Source organism: Rhyacophila brunnea, unplaced genomic scaffold, assembly GCF_057557595.1.
Source record: "Rhyacophila brunnea isolate RB1 unplaced genomic scaffold, BYU_Rbru_1.0 scaffold_20, whole genome shotgun sequence".
NCBI classification, from domain to species: Eukaryota; Metazoa; Arthropoda; class Insecta; order Trichoptera; family Rhyacophilidae; genus Rhyacophila; species Rhyacophila brunnea.
The window spans coordinates 1735783-1754516 of NW_028232860.1; the positions used below are offsets into that span (position 1 = coordinate 1735783).

At 35.0% G+C, this 18734-nt stretch overlaps 1 protein-coding gene across 1 annotated transcript in view; it reads right to left on the reverse strand.

Moving 5' to 3' along the window:
* The window catches only part of GluProRS (Glutamyl-prolyl-tRNA synthetase), a 39488-nt gene that overhangs the window by 5345 nt on the left and 15409 nt on the right, over positions 1 to 18734 (reverse strand). The window contains exons 13-26 of the mRNA XM_085948482.1: positions 17399 to 17590; positions 14908 to 14964; positions 14497 to 14607; positions 12975 to 13196; positions 10304 to 10522; positions 9094 to 9360; positions 8016 to 8115; positions 6776 to 6915; positions 5983 to 6165; positions 4991 to 5254; positions 2434 to 2634; positions 1939 to 2056; positions 451 to 590; positions 236 to 362 (exon numbers count right to left, since the gene is read on the reverse strand). Of these exons, the coding sequence (XP_085804608.1) occupies positions 236 to 362; positions 451 to 590; positions 1939 to 2056; positions 2434 to 2634; positions 4991 to 5254; positions 5983 to 6165; positions 6776 to 6915; positions 8016 to 8115; positions 9094 to 9360; positions 10304 to 10522; positions 12975 to 13196; positions 14497 to 14607; positions 14908 to 14964; positions 17399 to 17590 (2341 nt within the window). The remainder of the gene's footprint in view (positions 1 to 235; positions 363 to 450; positions 591 to 1938; positions 2057 to 2433; positions 2635 to 4990; positions 5255 to 5982; positions 6166 to 6775; positions 6916 to 8015; positions 8116 to 9093; positions 9361 to 10303; positions 10523 to 12974; positions 13197 to 14496; positions 14608 to 14907; positions 14965 to 17398; positions 17591 to 18734) is intronic.

The following is an 18734-nucleotide window of genomic DNA, read 5'->3' on the forward strand; positions in this document are numbered from 1 at the left end:
TTGGAAGATATGTTATGTTTTGTGAATTATTAATATTTATAAGTAATTAGTTTATGTAATACACTTCTAGCTAAAAAGGTACACTCTTCTGGTCTACTCACAATGGACCAAATTTTCGGTCCGTATTCTGTTCGTAAAAAAGGTTCGGAGTGTGTTTAGCATGTGACAAAGCATTACGTACGGTTTCTGCTGTCATATGGCGTGACTTGTTACATCTCAAAACAAAATAACTCACCGATGGTTCTAGTAGTAAGACCCCAAGAATTTTGGAAGACGTATCGCTTTTCTTGTGTTTCGGGATCATCGTAGATAATTTCAAACATCTTGGCGAAGTTTTGACCCAAGTGATGGCTGGTCGCACCCTGCAAGTATTCAAAAAGCAATATGAATTGTGCAGTTCATTAACAGCATTATTTCTTCATGATGTTGAAATGAAGTGATAAACCATACCTGAATCCCTCTACCGCTGGCAGGTACGAATGCTTCAACCGTGGTGGTATAATCTCCGCCGGCGAACTTTTCCTTTTCAGTCTTGCGGCCAGGAATAACAGGTATTGCCAACAAGTCAGTGTAAACCTTTGCATACAGATCTGAAAAAAAAAAATGTAATTACTTAGAATGTTATTAATATTTCACGTTAATAGAAGAATGGAGCAATGGAGAAAAGAAAAATAGCAAAAGAATGCCTACCTGTAGTAAACAGTATTTTAAATGACATACTAGTCTGCAGTAGCAAAAGGTGGAAGGTTGCGAAGATCAAATATAAATAGTGCACACTAAACTTTGTCAGTCATACATATATGTTTTAATCAAACACACAAGCACACCATAATAGAATAAAAAAAAATATTCTATAGATGGAAGAATATTGTGTATCAATTATGGTTTGATTCAGGCAGAGTTTAATAGAATTTTACTATCCAGCACTATTTATATTCCCCCCCCCCCGACCATGTCTTATCCTAATAAGATCATATCGTCATTGTTCTGGCAGAAGACACTAATTCGAAAAAATGACATATTGAGTTAGTTATACCAAAATGTTCCTTATTTCAAACTTTACTGTCTGGAAACCTTCTTAATAAATAAACAATCTTTATTTTAAGGTCATCCTTTTTACGATTACTTAATAACCTCACATGATAGACCATTTCAAACATTTTCAAAGTCAAATTACTCAAAACTAGTATTCTCCGGTTAGTGTGTTCTGCCAGAACAAAGACGATATGGGCCTCCACAGAGTGGAGGTTTGTATTACCAGATTTTTTTTACGAGATATGGATGTCAGCCACTTGCTCAACCTATTAGGTCCATACCAAACACAAGACTTGAAAAACAATATGTGTATTTGCCAGACCCAGGATTTGAACCTGGGACCCACAATGTTATAGGCCGATGCTTAAGCCACTCGGCTATCGACAACAAATAAGTATGACTGACAAAGTGTGCATTATTTTTGTCGGATCTCCACACCCTACCTCTACCTACCACTATGGTTTGGACTAGGCAGGGTTTAATTGAATTTTAAAACCTAACCAAAACACCATCTGCAATTTGTGTTCTTAGTTTGATGAAAACAAATAAGTATGACTGACAAAGATTAGTGTGCACTGTTTATGTTGTATCTCTACAGTCTACCTCCACCCTTTGCCACTACTATGCTGGCACCCACATTGGCCATCTTTGTATAAATACGAAACGGTGTGTCGAGGGTTCGAGCCCGCGGCTGGTGAAAAAATGTGTATTGTCTTTTCAATGTATGTATATTTAATCCAGTGCGAGGATGGGTAAGACGAATGCCTAACAGCTATTCCTCATAAAAAGTGTGCTCCGGTCAGAAGCGAACAACGTAAATAATAATGCTATGGGCTCAATATCAAAAGAATTAAAGGCATGGGGGTGGTTTCATAACCTAATAAAGAAAAATAAATAGTATACCAAGAATTTGAAGAACCTCTTCATCAGCAGGTGGCTTGGTAGCAAAAGCGGTATGACCTTCTTGCCAAAGGAATTCTCGACTCCGCAAAAACGGTTGCGGATGTTGGAACTCCCATCTCTACACAAAAATAATAAATAATTTCAGTCAGCAAACATCTTACAATAAAATTAATCCAGATAATAATACTCAATATTCTTTATTATATGGTGTTTTGGAACATATTCCCTAATCTTGTATGTGTCGTATGGTTCGATTTAGGCAGTTTTTTTTATGAATATCTTGGAATCCAATCCATGATTTTGTATGAGTTCCATGGCTCTTTTTAATTGATTTTTATTTATGTGGGTTAGGTAGGAACATAATAAATGTTGTGTTGAATTTTAATTAAAATTATGTCTTTCTACTATAAATTGATAGTTGACACTAAAAAAAACAATGAAATAATAAAAAGGTTGCCCTTGTACTGAAGACAAAACATTGCAATATTTACTTACGACAACATTATTCCATTGATTAAGGCGGAGAGGAAGGTCTCTGTATGATTGAATCCACTTCGCGTAGGCAGGATACATGACAGTTTCTGAAGTTGGTCGCACTGCGATGTGTTCAGCGAGTTCGGTTTCTCCACTGCGGGTGACCCACGCCACTTCCGGGGCAAAATCTGCTATATGAGTTTTCTCTCGTTCTAGTGCAGCCTTAAAACCAGATAGGTGTATAAGTATACAGCGCATTTAGTAGAACTGTAGCCTAATATTATGTAGTTTGAACAATAACAGTATTTGACTGCTTTATTATATTTTTCATGTTTTATTAAAAAGCCATACAAATTAATTTCATACCTATATGTTTTTGGCATCTTTATATAAAACTCTTTTAATATTATAAATTTATTTCATCTTGTATGTTGTATCAATGCTAGTAAAATAACTTGTTAGGCCCTCGATGTACCTTATAGTATCTTTTTATGTTGGAAATAGATTTAAGTTCACCTTTTCTTCATCGAAGTGTTCTTCATAGAATTGCTTTTCTTGGAAATGTGATCCACTGACATCAATTACTTACACTACGTCGGAAGCCATGCATTTAATTGAAAGTTTTGAATATTTCACAAAGATTGCGGGAAATAAAAACGTGAAACCGGAAATTAAATGTACTCAAATGAAACGGGACTTCAGAAACTACACACAATTAGCGGGGAAACGTGAATTTCGGGCACGTAAAATCTGGACCGCACACGATTGCCGAGTGGCTTAAGCGTCAACATATAATGTCGTGGGTCCCAGGTTCGAATCTCGGGTCTGGCAAATACACATATTATTTTTCAATTTATGTTTGAGTCAGAGTAAGGACCTAATAAGTTGAGCAAGTGGCTAACATCCATTTCTCGTAAAAACAAAAATCTGTGGAGGTCCATATGATCTTATTAGGATCGGACATGGTAAAAAAAAAATCGGGGTTCCACTGTACTTTGACTCTACTTTTCATGCCTACACACTTCCTTGAAATATGTCTCGTAACTTGAAGAAGAATCATGGAATCTTGCAGATGTATTTATTGGTCATATCGACTGTTTAATCTGCAAACCGGCTAACTCCACTTGGGCAAATTGTTCAGGAAGGAGAATAGAAGAATAGAAAGAAGAATAGGGCGGAATTTAATAATTCAAAAAATTTTATTTTTTCAATTTTTTTGTTGCACTATGAATTAATCATTGATATACTACTAGATGAGGAGTTCCCATACAAGTTTCATTCTAAAAATGTACCACAAAAGAAGATATTACGAATATCGTCTTATAATATTTCCTTGTAGGTATAATGTGTTAAGACCGTTAACATGGATTCCCGAATTTCACCCGTATTGCCATGGCTGTAAAACTAAATTTGGGTTCTTGGAATAGTGACCCTAAGGGTCTGCAAGCCAAAGCTTGCAAGCTACCAAAAATTCATGTCTGAGCGGACAGAGCAAGTCGTCATGCGCTGACTATGAGTTAGAGTAAGATGCAAGCTAGATCGGGCTTTCTCATAGTTATTACCAGGTCGTTTTCGAGACAAATATTAAGTGAGCTTATATAAAGAGCCGAGTTTTTCCATTTACGATATTGGAAATTTGGCACCTGCAGTTGGCTGTTTTGTGTAAAGAACGATAAAGCATTTATTTATAGGTTTAAGAATTTGAAATTTTGTGTGAGCATAGAAAACTGCCATCAAAATCTCACTTTTGGTCAAAAGTGCAGTTAGTTGGTTTGCGGATTAGCAGTCACTATGGCACACTTAAGCAAGAAGATGAAATAATGGGTATCTGAAGCATGTTTAAATGCCATAATACAAATCTATAAAATTTATTATGTAAATTGCAAAATTGGTACATAGTACATATGAGGTAGAGATGATAATTACAAAAATAAGTCCACAATTCAATATTTTCGGGAAACAACGTTTTTATGTTTCAAGCTTCAATTATTTGTTTTAACGTGAGATTATTTTTTCCGTTGTATTCTATGTCGAAATTAGAACCAAATGGCAATTTGTTTCAGCCGATAAACTGTTAAATGTAATAAATATAGGCAAAATAAGATTGGACGTAGCGCTATTTGTACTTCACTTTTTAATTTCCTCCGCATAAGGCACATATTTCCGTGGCACTGTCATGAGTTTACCAGATGCTACAGCATGGGAGACGCCCTTTTCAATATTGAACGTTCCCTTATTGGTTGACTTAAACACGCGCGAAATCAACCAAGCTTTAAATAATATGAAACACGGACTTGGCGCTTTTTGTATTAAATCGAGACTTAAATTATTTTTTTTCGTAGGGTTATGTCGTGTTTTGGAATTTATAGATCAATACATATTGGACCAAATGTGGACTTATCGCTTTTTGGAATTAGACGCCTCATATTAAGATAGGTTTTACCATTTTTGTGAGCTTGTTCATTTAATCAATACAATCTATTGAAATAATGATAGTATTTGATGGTAAGCTCTAAAGCATTTGTAGCTACCATGATAATGACATGAGCAATGTGATTATCTTGAAACATTTACTCACCTTGGAAACGAATATTGGGAAATAACAATCCTTAACGCCGAGTTTCTTGATCTCTGTACTGAGGAAGTCCTTGATGACATCCCAGATGGCGTATGACCACGGCCTCAGGATGTAGCAGCCTGACACATCGTAGTACTCGATCATCTCGCCTTTGGTGATCACTTGAGAGTACCAATCGGACAGGTCTGTCTCCTTGCAGGCCTCTAGACCGAGTCTCGTCTGTTTCTTCAGCCCACCCAACTCTTTATCGTCCTTTCCGCCGGCCTACAACAATTACATTTAATTCAATAACGAACATTTGAAGGACGTAATTAATCTATTTTTTTACCCTTGCAATACTATTTTCATGTATCTATTAGGTATTGCAATCTGGGATGGTATTTTCAATCTTGGGATTAAACATAATTAGTTTAAATTCAAATTTCAACCTTTATATTGGCCAAAGATGTTGAAGAAACCCTTTTCTGCCAGGTGGAGTGTTTTGTGGTTTCCCTATCAAAATCCAGTTGAAGCAAGTTGCAGTTTGAAGTAAAGTTCCATTTATCTATGTAACATCAACGATACATCCTTCTAAGCTTTCACGGTTTGTATTAGAATTAGTAGACCAGGGATCCATGGTTTTTGACAAATGATAGCAATAAGTCTGAAGCTGGCTGTAAATGAATCTGCAATGCGAAACGACTTGCACCTGAATTTTAAAGAATTTTTTCTTCATCATCTTTGGCCGGCTTGAGATTGTTCCAATTGTTCAAAAGCGTAATAAGCAGAGCAAAGATATTGAAAATATCTTCTCTAGAAGATGGAGTCTAAATATGTGATAGTGAAAAAGACTATTAAGTCTATTATGACCCCATTAAGTAATTTTCAATCAATAGATGTTTGCTTTATGGAGAACAAATATAGAATGCTGAGGTTTGACGATTCAAGCTGTCACTGTCTTAATTAATACCACCAAATTATGTTGATTATATCAGACTCTAAAGTATGTTTACCTCAGGCTTTTTACTCTTCATTTTGGCAGCATCAGCTGGTGGAGTCTTCTCTTTCTTAGCAGGGGTAGGTTTACTGGCAGCCGGTTTAGCAACTTTGCCGGGAACTGGGAAATCGGTACCAGTCAACGTTTTGTATTCTGCTTTTAATTGCAGCAGTAATTTTACAGCTGCGTCTACCACTTCCTAAAATAAATATGTATGTAGTACGGTTATTATAAAAATTATGAATATCAGTGATGAAGGGTAAAGGTAGGCTCTTGAGATCTGACATAAATAGAGCACACTAAAATTTGTCAGTCATACCTATTTGTTTTCATTGAACTAAGAATACAACTTGCATATGGTGCTGGTTAGTTTTTAAAATTCAGACTAATTCAGCGACGATTGGTGTGTTAGACATTCCTGATATACCACCGCACAGATTCATACTGGCTACATAACAAAATACGATCAGTTGTGGATTCGGAATTGTGGTCCATATAGATAAAGTCTTCCATCAACAAAGTTTAGTATGTGTAATATAATGCTGTGCTGATCTCCCGTAGAAATGTGGTTGCACAAAGTTTTTTTTTTTTTTTAGAATTATTAATAACCATGTCCTTGCTTTTTCGTACAAGGTGGTTGTTAGTAATTTTGAACAATCACAAACACCCAGGCTTTGAGAAAAACACATAAATATTTTGTGTCCTGACCGAAAATCGAACCCAGGAACTCTCGGGTGGAAGGCAAGCACCTTACGCACTGCACTACGAGAGCCGCCTCGGTTGCGCAAGGATGTAAGAGAATTACAAACCTTCTTCTCTTCCTTATTCGATTTGAGATTCCTCACAACGTTTCCTTGATCATTAATTCTAGCAGTCAGAGCATCGGTCATTGGGTTTGCGGGTTGAGCAGCTTTCGCAGCATCATTGGCTACTTGAGGTTTAGCCGGAGCTTCAAATAAACACAGAATTTCAATCAAATTGAAAAAAAATACTATAAAATATATAGCTTATTATGTATAAGACGATGACAAGGAAAAGTGGGAGTGGGATGTTCAAGACAAGTGAATACGAGATAGTATCCATTTAAAAACTGTCAATGATATTGACCATGAAACAATCGTCTTATTCTTGTTAATCTTACTATGGGATCACTAGTATATGGACCAAATGCAGAGATTTATATTATGCATACAGTAGCTTATAGTAGAACCTCGATATAACGGACAAAATATCCGGTCAAATGTGAATATTGTTAAAAACATCCGCTTAATGTTATACATGTTTAAATCTAAGTGTCACCACTTGTAAACAATGTTCTGCGCCTGATAATCTAATAACATTCAGAAATTGTGGAATGCCTGCCAAAAGTTTGTAAGGCGAGTTAACAATGGATTATGTGTCTACATATAAATGTATCCTAGAAAAAAAATTCTAGGTCATCCAATGTATAGAAGATGAACATAAAGTACAGAGAAATTAACATTATGGTTGATTTTAGAGGGCATGTCAAACTTCATATTGCAATTACTCCATAACATGATTTCGAGACTTGCCAACTTTTGGCAGTAACCAAATTCAGATAACAAAACTGAACTATATTACACGCATTTTTGCAATTTTAGAGAGTTGATTATAAATAAACAGGAGATTTCAAAGGTGCCAACACAACTTGATTATTCAAAGCAGGATTACCAAAAGCAAGCTCATCGACATTGAATATTAATATCACTCCACAACGGGTGTGTCTGGATATATAACCCGAAGACGAATAAAATTTGTTTGTGTTTTATATAACGGAGTTTCGGATTTAACAGGCACCCCTCACTCGCATTAGTCCATTATATCGAGATTCTACTGTACTTGCCAGAATTTCGTGCATTATATATGTCTATTCTGACAGCTGTCAATTGCATTCTATGTATTTAATATTTAGTCTGCCAACACTCACTAAATGTCTGATTTCAATCATATATCATTAAGTGGCACCAAGTCATAGACAATCGTAAATTTAATAAACCTCTATTAAATAATGAATAATTAATTAGATACCTTTGGTTGGCTGTGGGGCTTTTGCAGGGGTGACATTGGGAGTCCAATCTTTTCCTGATACTTTCTTATATTCTGCTTTTAAAGCCAACAGTGCCTGAATCTAAAAAGAAGTTCAAACACAAATTTTAATGTACGTAATTCAGAACAAGAACCCGGTGGGTTGAGCTAATTAATGGCCATCAACCATTCGTAATAAAAAAGCCTGTGAAGATTCAAATTTATTTATTTTACATAATATAATCAACATGACAAATTATAAATTCAAAGTGTTCATGACACGACATAAAAATAACTGTTAACAATATTGAAATAAAAATAATACATGGTAATATGAGTAAATAATAAAATAATAATAGTATATGGAAGCACACCGAGTGAACTAGGTTGATAGACCCTATCTTAAAAACTCATAAGACAGTGTCCACCTAAACTCACCTCACGTAAGTGGAATATATCAATATCTGAATTGATTTGATTGAATGTAGTTATTGCCCTCCCAATTTGCATTACTAATGACAAGTTAGTTCGTTATTAAGGAGTTATAGAGAATTTTTAATACCGTAACATCCGAAAAGACCAGGGAAGTACGCAAGATAATTGCCACTCCGTGGAAACCTATACATTCCACCCGCATATGACCAAAATCATTGATTTAACTTTTTAAGAGTAGTCTCGATGTTAGTACCACCAGATAGGTTAGGTCAAAGCCATTGGTACATGATTTATTTTTTTCTAAATGCTTGCTGCAATCATTATGATTAAATAAGATAATTGCAGAATATGTATTAGTACCTATTGGTTTACTAGCTCAAGAGTATACTAAAAGCCTCAAATAAAAATGAGCAGGACGTAAAGCTTGAAGAAAAGATAATCACGCACGATGCATGGGATTGAGTGAAATGTAATCAGCTTGCAAAGGCTATCATTAAGTAGTGGATCGAGCCAGGCTGGTGATGATGATAAAGTAACCCAAATTGCTGTCCATAACAGATGACGTTTGATGAAGTTCAAAAAGAAATAGTATAATTGCTGTTACTAACACCGAAAATTAATAAACATAGTTTGATGTGCAATCTACCTCGGGATCCAACGCTTTCTTATCGGCCTTGTCCTGTTTCAATTGGCGAATCTTGTCTCCCTGCTGAGTTATTTTATCGAGGATGCCGTCGAGGCTGCTGTCACCGCTCTGTGAAGGCGGCAAAGCGGCCATTGCTGGAGAGACTATCTTGGGTGGGGAGATAGAAGCTACCACTGGAGTGGATGGACCACTCGGTTTTGTATTTGGAGTCCAATCAACACCGGTCGCCTTTTTGTAGTCAGCTTTCAAGGCTAGTAAGGTCTTGACCTGTGGACAATTTTACCAGTCAAAGGTTTGCATTACAGCGTTTTAGATCAAATTACAGCTGGAATGAAATTTTCATAATAATTTACATATTCAGTTTCAACTTGTCATAATATGTGAATAGTGACTTTTTTGAATCGCCATCAGTTATCATCAGCTGTTATCAGCGGTATGGAGAGGTGCATGCTACGCGTAATGCATAAGAACAAAAAATGGAATAATCGGATAAGGGAATAAACATGTCTATGTCGATATATCGAATGTAATAGTTTGTTGATAAAAACCTTTATTGGAAATGGGCTGGATACCAGTAGCAAGGGATGGCGGTAAGCTGTTAAGATTGAACATAAAAAGTGCACACTATACTTTGTCAGCCATACTTATTTGTTTTCCCTGAACTAAAAATACAATTCGCAGATGGGGGCAATTGGGGCAACAATATCTGTACCTTAGAGCTGAAAGTCTGCAAGTCACATATTCAATATTTTACAGGAGAGCAGTTTTAAAATAGTTAATCTGATCTAGTAAAAATACTCACTCGCGTTCGGACTAAAACTCAGTATGTTAGACTTCCACACTTTTGCAATTCCCTAATCTTTTAGCTATAGATTAAAGCAAAAATGACTTAAATTGGACATCCACGTTTACAGCACTAAAGTATAATAATTGGACTAAGTACCGTCGCTTTAGAAGTAAGTAACATTGGACTCCCTAATTTTCAGCATTAAAAGAATGTGAATACATACACATTTAAATCTGCATACTTTCATAAAAAAAATGATAAAAATATGACTTCCGCACTTTTAGCTCTAATGTACAGATATAGTTTCAATTCTAATAAAATCAAAAACCAATTAGCATTACTTATATAATGTTTAAATAGTACATAAATAGTAAAAACAAATTCATTTTCAAATAGTAATTTATAATGAAATGCAATAGGAACCTCGACTTCAATAACTTTCTTGTCGGCCTTGTCTTGCTTGAGCAATCTGATTTTGTCTCCCTGCTGACCGATTTTGTCAAGAATAGCATTCGCGCCACCGGATGATGGCAATGGTTCCTTCGGGACCGGTGCAGGCTGCGCCGATTTTTTGGTATCAGGAGTCCAATCGCTTCCTGTCAACTTCTTATACTCTGCTTTTAGCGCCAATAAAGACTGTACCTAATAATCAAACGATAGAAGTTAGATAGTTTTCAAACTGCAGAATCTTTAAACAATAAAAGTAAGATTATCATTTTCCTCTCTTAATACACGGTTACAATGCTAGTTTATTTTGAATAACGTCAGCTGAATGCAGAACTATTCTAACTCACACTTGAAATATTTCAGAAGGAAGTTCTTTGAAACTTTCGTAATAACTTCAGTAATTTATTATGTTTATAGATAAATGTATACATCATATTTTAGTAGGACTATTGATGAAAATAATGATGCATAAATGTGTCTATATAAATAATAAATAACTTAAATAGGATGTTTCAAAGAACACATCTGTAAAATATTTCAAATGTAAGTTAGAATAGTTCTGCATTCAGCTGATGAAGTTTACTAGTGGTTAGTTAGATTCCCTGAGAGGAAGAGAATCAACGCATTTGAGATGCTATTCCATAGACAATCATGCATACGGATGATTCTACGAGGGTGGGTCAATAATTCCTTAGAAAAAAGCATTAAAACAGGTTTTATTTTTGTATTTTTTTTTTATTTCTCAACATAATTTCCTTGGAGCTCAATACACTTGGTTAGACGTTTCTCAATTTTTTTTAAACCGTCAGAAAAATAAGTTTTCGGAAGGTCCTCAAAATAAGCATTTGTCCGATCGATGACTTCTTCATTTGAAAAAAAACGTTGTCCACTTAGCCATTTTTTTAAGTTTGGGAAAAGGAAAAAGTCACTGGGGGCTAAATCTGGCGAATACGGTGGGTGGTCGACCAATTCGAACTTCAATTCTTCAATTTTAGTCATTGATCGTAAACATGTGTGAACACGGGCATTGTCCTGATGAAAGAGGATTTTTTTCCTGTTTAAATGAGGCCGTTTTTCTTCAATTTTGTTTTTTAGCTGGTCCAATAAAGATGCATAATAATCCCCTGTTATTGTTTTTCCTTTTTCCAAATAGTCAACGAAAATAATTTCACGTGCATCCCAAAATACAGCAGCCATAACCTTACCAGCTGATTTTACGGTTTTCGCCTTCTTTGGACATGGTTTGCCTTCGCAATCCACTGCTTTGACTGTTCTTTCGTCTCGGGAGTATAGTGGTGTATCCATGTTTCATCTACAGTCACAAAGCGACGAAAAAATTCATCCGGATTGCGTTGCATGAGCGACAACAGGGCTTTAGAGGCCACCACCCTACTGCGTTTATTGTCGACTGTGAGCAAACGCGGCACCCATCTTGCAGAAATATTTTTCATGCCCAATTTGTCATGTAAAATAGAAATGACGCTACCTTTTGAGATCCCTGTAACCTCAATTATCTCACTCAACTTTAATCTTCGGTCACTTAACACCATATCGTGGATTTTATTGATCATTTCTGGTGTAGTCACCTCTACAGGACGTCCTGAGCGTGGTTCATCCTTTGTTGATGTACGACCACGTTTAAATTCATTTAACCAGTTATAAATAGTTGCAAGTGAAGGAGCAGATATGCCGTGAACTAAATCCAACTCATTTTTTATTTCCTTTGCTGTTAACCCTTTTATATTAAAATGTTTAATAACAACTCTAAACTCAATTTTCTCCATTTTCCATTTTTCCATTTTCCACAAGCAAATTTTTTTTTTAAATGTACGAGAAACACACAACAACCCGACCAATCTGATTGAAACTTCGCAGCATACTGAATCGGTAGTGCCGCTGCATGAAAACAAACCGCTTGCAGTACTAGTCGCGCCACCTGTCGGCTTTTCTAAGGACTTATTGACCCACCCTCGTATGTTTGTACAAAATGTGTTCAATATTTTGACCACTTTCCTAGAAGAGATACCTAGAGCCAAACTGAATAGGAGGATGATCACTGGTAGTGTCTGGCAAAGCCAATCATTACAGTGATCACCATCCAAGTGAAAGGATTTTGTACAGCTGATTTACTATTGAAATTTTTACATTTGTTTTATTACCTATTACGAATAATCAGATATCTTGCTAAGATTCTGTGACAAGCACGAAACATAGATACTACCAGTGATGCCAACCGTACTATAATTATAGAACAATACTATAATTTTAATTTCGCGAAAAATGTAAAATACTATAGTTTTACACCAAATATGCCAAAATACTATACTTTTAAAGGATTCAAGACGTAAAATGTTCCTGTACTATATATTTTTCAGAAATACTATAATTTTTACACCTTTGTACTATAATCAGCATAGAAAAAGATGGCAACACTGGATACTACACACAATGATAAATTTGATCACCAGGAAATACATAAATAGTGGGGTAGAAAGGGGTTCTTGGCAACGTAACCTTTTCAAGAAATTGATTCAACGTTCAGAATGTGGGGAGAATTAATAAAACTGGCACAGGACGGGGAAAGTTGTGCAATTCGGTCATCGAGATTCAAAAGAACACGACACCAAGAATGCTCAATCAAATTTACCTCTGGTTCAATTGCTTTCTTGTCGGCCTTCTGTTGTTTGAGCTGCCTGATTTTATCGCCTTGTTGTGCTATTTTGTCAAGAACAGCATTCGCACCGCCTGACTCTGTTGGCGCATTATTCTGTACGACGGCCGGTTGAGCTAACGGCGGCTTGCTATTAGGAGTCCAGTCCGCTCCGGTCAATTTCTTGTATTCCGCTTTTAAGGCCAATAAGCCTTGGACCTAAATTATGTCAATATGAAATTGTATGAAATTGTTGGCATTTAAACACTGAAATAGAGACACATAGTAAAAGGACACACAAAGTAGATCTTAGCCGTCTCACAAATAGGTCTTTTATCATAGTTTTTTTTTTATGAGAAATGGATGTTAACCTTTTGCTCAACCTGTCAATGCTCTGGGGCCCTACATAAGCAGACAACCTTATCACTCGTTCGTCGCAGGCACAACAGATTGTATAGCAGTTATTTTTCAATGCACCATTGTATAGGGCAGGGTTGGCAAACTTTTTTACGAACGCGTGTCAAAATTTCCCAAATATTATTTTTCAACTGTCTGATGTACCGAGCAGTTATAACAGAAAAAAATTCTATTAAAAAAATGACGATGTTCTAGATACCACTCACAGAACATAGCACATATTATAATTATAGTTTTATCTTTATATTTTTACAATTACGCCATACATTTTGGTCCACCAATTATGAAACTGTGTGCCAGAATTACTACTATGTACTAGCTTCACCAAGTTTTTGTTTCTTATTTAATGCAGACATTTTTTGTGGGTCGAAATGAATTTTTTTGTTAATGTATTAATTAGTTTGGTTGTTTAGGCACAGATTGACACCAGAATTGCTCCGATCAGATGAAGCATTCTCTCGCTACAGTGGCTACATTGTAAATCAATTGAAATTAGAGGTTCGCGATGCGGCATTACCCGCCGCCTGATGAGGTTAGTGCGATAATATTATATGTGACACATAAATAATTCTAAGGGCCCACCTATGCAATTATATATTTAAATTAAATGTAAATGTTGTCTGCTATATTTTATAAAATGCAATCTGTCATTTATTATTATTATATGTATTTTATCTCTCTTCAAACGCATGCCATGCAAAATCATCTCGCGTGCCATAGGCTCGCCACCACTGGTATAGGGTATCAATTTTGCTATGGCTACAATATCAGTCACATAAATAGGTTAAGGAATCACCATTAAGTGTGACAAAAATGTATTGTAGAATTGACAAAAAGGTTCTCTTTAGTTGTAGTACAAACTCTTTATGACAACTCAAAATTGAAATGAGAGGATATATTGCATAACAATAATTTTGTCATATTTTGTTAGAAATTCGAAAACATTGATCTAAATCTAAAATATAGTTATAATGAATATTTCTCGATTGAATTGATACTGTCGTGTAATAAAAACGTGTGCAAAGAAATATATAATTTAAATTAGTTGTATCATTACAGAAATTAGGTGTCATATTTCATAGGGAAAACCAATACTGCTTACCTCAGCGGTGACCGCTGCCTTGTCAGCTTTCTGTTCTTTAAGCAGTCGTACTTTGTCACCTTGCTTCGCAATGCTTTCTAAAAGGGCACCTTCAGCATTTCCTGACACCTTCTGAAATGCCATTACACATTGTATTGGTTGAAGAAATTATAAGAATGCATGTGCAAATTTAAATGTCACTGATGTTCAAGATTTAAGTTAGCAACTTCTCGCAGCAAGCAGACACTACATGATATTCATTGCTACCTTTATTGTCGACAACAACAATTTCTTGTCCACGTGTTAAAACTGACTACAGCGACTTCCTGTTATCGCCGATTTCTTGTTTGATAGTACTATAATAGAGAAACCTCTCTAGTACTGACGATGATAATTGGTGAAAGTTAATTTCAGTAAAAAATAATGACATACCTCAGCTGGAGATGCCTTCACTATAGGTGGCGTCTTCTCTTTTATTGTCTTCGATTGCTAAAAAAAAGAGAATAATAATAATCAATACAATGAAAGAAGTATTTACTTGGTAAACCTATCTGGCTAATATAAAATTGCGATGAAATAATTGTCATAACTACGTAATGTAATGTTATAAATTTATGTGTAAAACGGTTATTTGCGGTTATTATCTAAAAGGCGAAACTTCGAGTTGGTTATTGTTATACATCATAGCATTTTTAACACAATTTCGCATAATTTTGAAGTTAAGTTAAGTACAGCATTGAATAGGCGACATTTTTTGGTCTGTGGACCAGAATTACATAGTACCGAAACACTGTGGGGAGCCACAAAAATGAGGTGAGAACGACAAGGAAACATGATTTAAAAAATGTATAGAATAGATTTTTTGCAGTATGTAATTAAATTTAACATTTTAGTTTAGACAAATGAAAACAGGCCGATGGGTAGATCTGGTTTGTAGGCCACTGGTTGCTAATGACTGCATCTCAAGTGTGTGAGAGTTTTATGTTGTTTGTTTCAATAATAGATAACCATATTTTTTTTATTGATATAATATGGATGTATTCAGTTCTAAATCAAGTTCAGTTTTTTTTTCGAGTTAATATGGTGTAGTAATGCCACCAAGTAGGTCGACAAAAGGCAAATATTCCATAAAAAATAATCAACAAGTTGCGATTTCCTTCTATAATATGTAGGGGAAAATTTTATTTTGATCATGAAATTTGGACGGAATATTTTATTTTATAACATTGACTTTTCTGACAAAACAAAAAATATCTTGAGAAAGCAAAATTTATATACTTATTATGTAGTAGCACACTTAAAATTTTCACTACATAATTATTATTAAAAAATAAAAAATGCATTAAAACCAAACTTGTTTCTACAAAATTACTTCATGTAGACATTGCAGAGTGTAGACTAATATTGGTTGACTTTAGAATTTAATGAATACCTCATAATAATCATTGCTAGATAGGTTCTAACTGGATTCTAATTAAATAATACGATTTTTCAGAAAGCTATTGGAAAGCAGAAAAGATCATTTCATATAGATTATTAGACAAAAGTTTCCCGAAACTTTCCATAGGCAATAAACAAAAATCGAAAGTAGATTTTTATGGTTAGCATCAAGTGACAATAGTTTTCAGAAATCTAAAACATCAAATTAATGCTGTATATCTCTGAAGCATAAAAATAATAATTATATCATTTTTATAACAAGTTATGTACTAAATATTATCCGAATTCCGTATTGCGTGCGAATTTCGTCAATTTTTAATTAAAATGGAGCATTTTGTATCTTTTAGTTTGACTAAATTAAGTTAATAAATATCACTTTATATATATCATAATAGTAATAATAAAGCATGTAACACGAAAAATGAACAATAAATAATACCTAAACTACAGGTAATTTATTTATCTGCAACAAAAATCGAAAAACTTTTGACAGTACGAAATTTACGTAAAACTTTGACAACTATAAACAATAACAAGAATAAAATATCATGAAATGTTACTTGTTTAAATTTATAATGTATTAGTGGTAAAATCGGTAGGTAATAATAGGAAAATTACAAGTTTAGTATGCTTGAAGTGCCATGCAGGCAAAGTAAGATATTCGAAACAGGTAGGTATATTGTATGTGCAATAATTTTGACACAATTTCAAATAGTGACAAGAATCAGCCACATGGCAATGTTGATACCTTTTGGGGTTGCCAAGTTGTTATATATAATTTTCCCGAGTTTTAAAGAGGTAAATTTATACACAGTACCATTTGAGTAGCATACACTAAACATCCACCAAATTCTATTTTTTTAATTATCATCTTTACAACCTAATTATTTGGTTTCAAGTAATAAAATACACCGATAAAAATATGTAGGTATTTCAGTTTTTAAGTGGCCTTTTAAAAAGTTTCTATTTTGTTAAAAATGGAATATATTGCTTCAACGAGTGACAGTAGTTACTACAAACAGATTTTTTATGAGAATAATTATTGGCTGTTATGCTACTGGGTGTGGACCTCGAGACTGGAAAAATATGGGATAAACTTAAACATGTCTTAAGGAATAATTTTTGGAGACAGTCGATGCGGTTTTTTTTACTTGGGTTTTATGGCCGTCGGGCAATGTTAATAAATGCCACCTGTTCGAGCTGAGTGCTATTGATAAGGATCTCTTTTTGGTCCACAAAGCAGTTGAACATGATTTTCATATTTGTTACATTTATTTTCAAGCCAACTTTGTTGCTTACTTCAGCGAGTTCCTGCATTCTGCTGCAGTAATTTCTGCAAAAACTGTACAAACAATATCTGTACAATAACCAATTGATATGTGAACGGGGGAAATAAGATGCACAGAATATAGCGGAGTGGATCTTTTGAAAGACAGATAAGAAGACAATACTTGTATATCAAATATATCAAAAATAATCATACCTGCAGAGTTGGCTGTTCCTTGGTATGGCCATCAGGAATATGGAAGAGAACACACGGCTGACACCGGCCGCAGATCTCAGTTGAGGGCTGGTAAGCCACATCCACTCGGAAGAAGCCTCGCCTTTGCAGCTGAATTGTCACGCCCGTTTTCAGTTTCTTCAATTCCGGATCGCCAGCCATCTCGATTTCAGTCTATCAGAAAAAAACGTGATATGTAAAATTAAATAAAAGTAAACTACTACGGTTATTCTCCGCCATATTTATACGCCAATCAGGAACGGCAACATTTGGAGGAGAAGATACAATGCTGAGATATAGAGAGTTGCTGGAAGAACCCAAGGCCCATCCTGCGGTGTCATGCTTCTGATAATGATGATAAAATATAATGGGTAGCTTGTTTGATCCTGTGACTGGCCAAAAATGCATGTTATTTTTTTCAACGTGTGTTTAATCCATTGAAAAGACCCAATGGACAACATTCCACATAAAAAAGTCAGTTAACCTCACATAAGAGGAGCATAATATGCCCATATCATGGACCTCCACAGAATCGACGTAATTTTAACAGATTTTTTGGGGAATAGTTATAAGATATTCCCTCAACCCGTTGGATACTTCTTATAGATGAAACACAAATTGAAATAAACTACACGTTAATTTTCCAGACGTAATAAGATCTTTTTCATATAAAAGGCTGAGAAATATCCTTCCAACATTTCTGGGTTGGGCATGAACACTCTTCAATTCAACACTGGGCATTGGAGTACTTCTAATTGATAGATGTACCTTATATTTCAACCTATTTCTTATTTATCACTGTATCTTCGTCTGATGACATATTTTTGTTCAGTAAGCCAGAATATTTTGACAGTTGGGTTTTTATTTCTGAGTTCAGATTATGTTAGTATCTCTCCAGTTAGGATATCTCCTCTGGAGGTCTTGAGAGGCCGGAACCATGTTCGAGGGTCGATTACGAGACAGACCAATTTTTGACGCTATAATCAATTCATTACTAATCAATTTATTATCTGAAATATTTTTTTATAATATAAAAAAAATTCTATCTAAGTAAATCTATTAAAAATAATTTACATATTATTTTAGTACGCCATTGAAAAAATACCCGGAAACGCTGATTTGTACGTTCCCGTGTGTGAGCTTGCTCGGAAGGGAAGGGGTAACGCTTCTCACCGGCAGCGATGTCGGAAGCGCGAAAGATTTTGGCGGTAGGATCTTCTACCCATTCACCCATTAAGTGATATAAAATTGTATAAAAATGTAGTAGTAACCAGTATAGGTAATTTAAATAAATCTAGCCGGTTTTCGACTATCATTC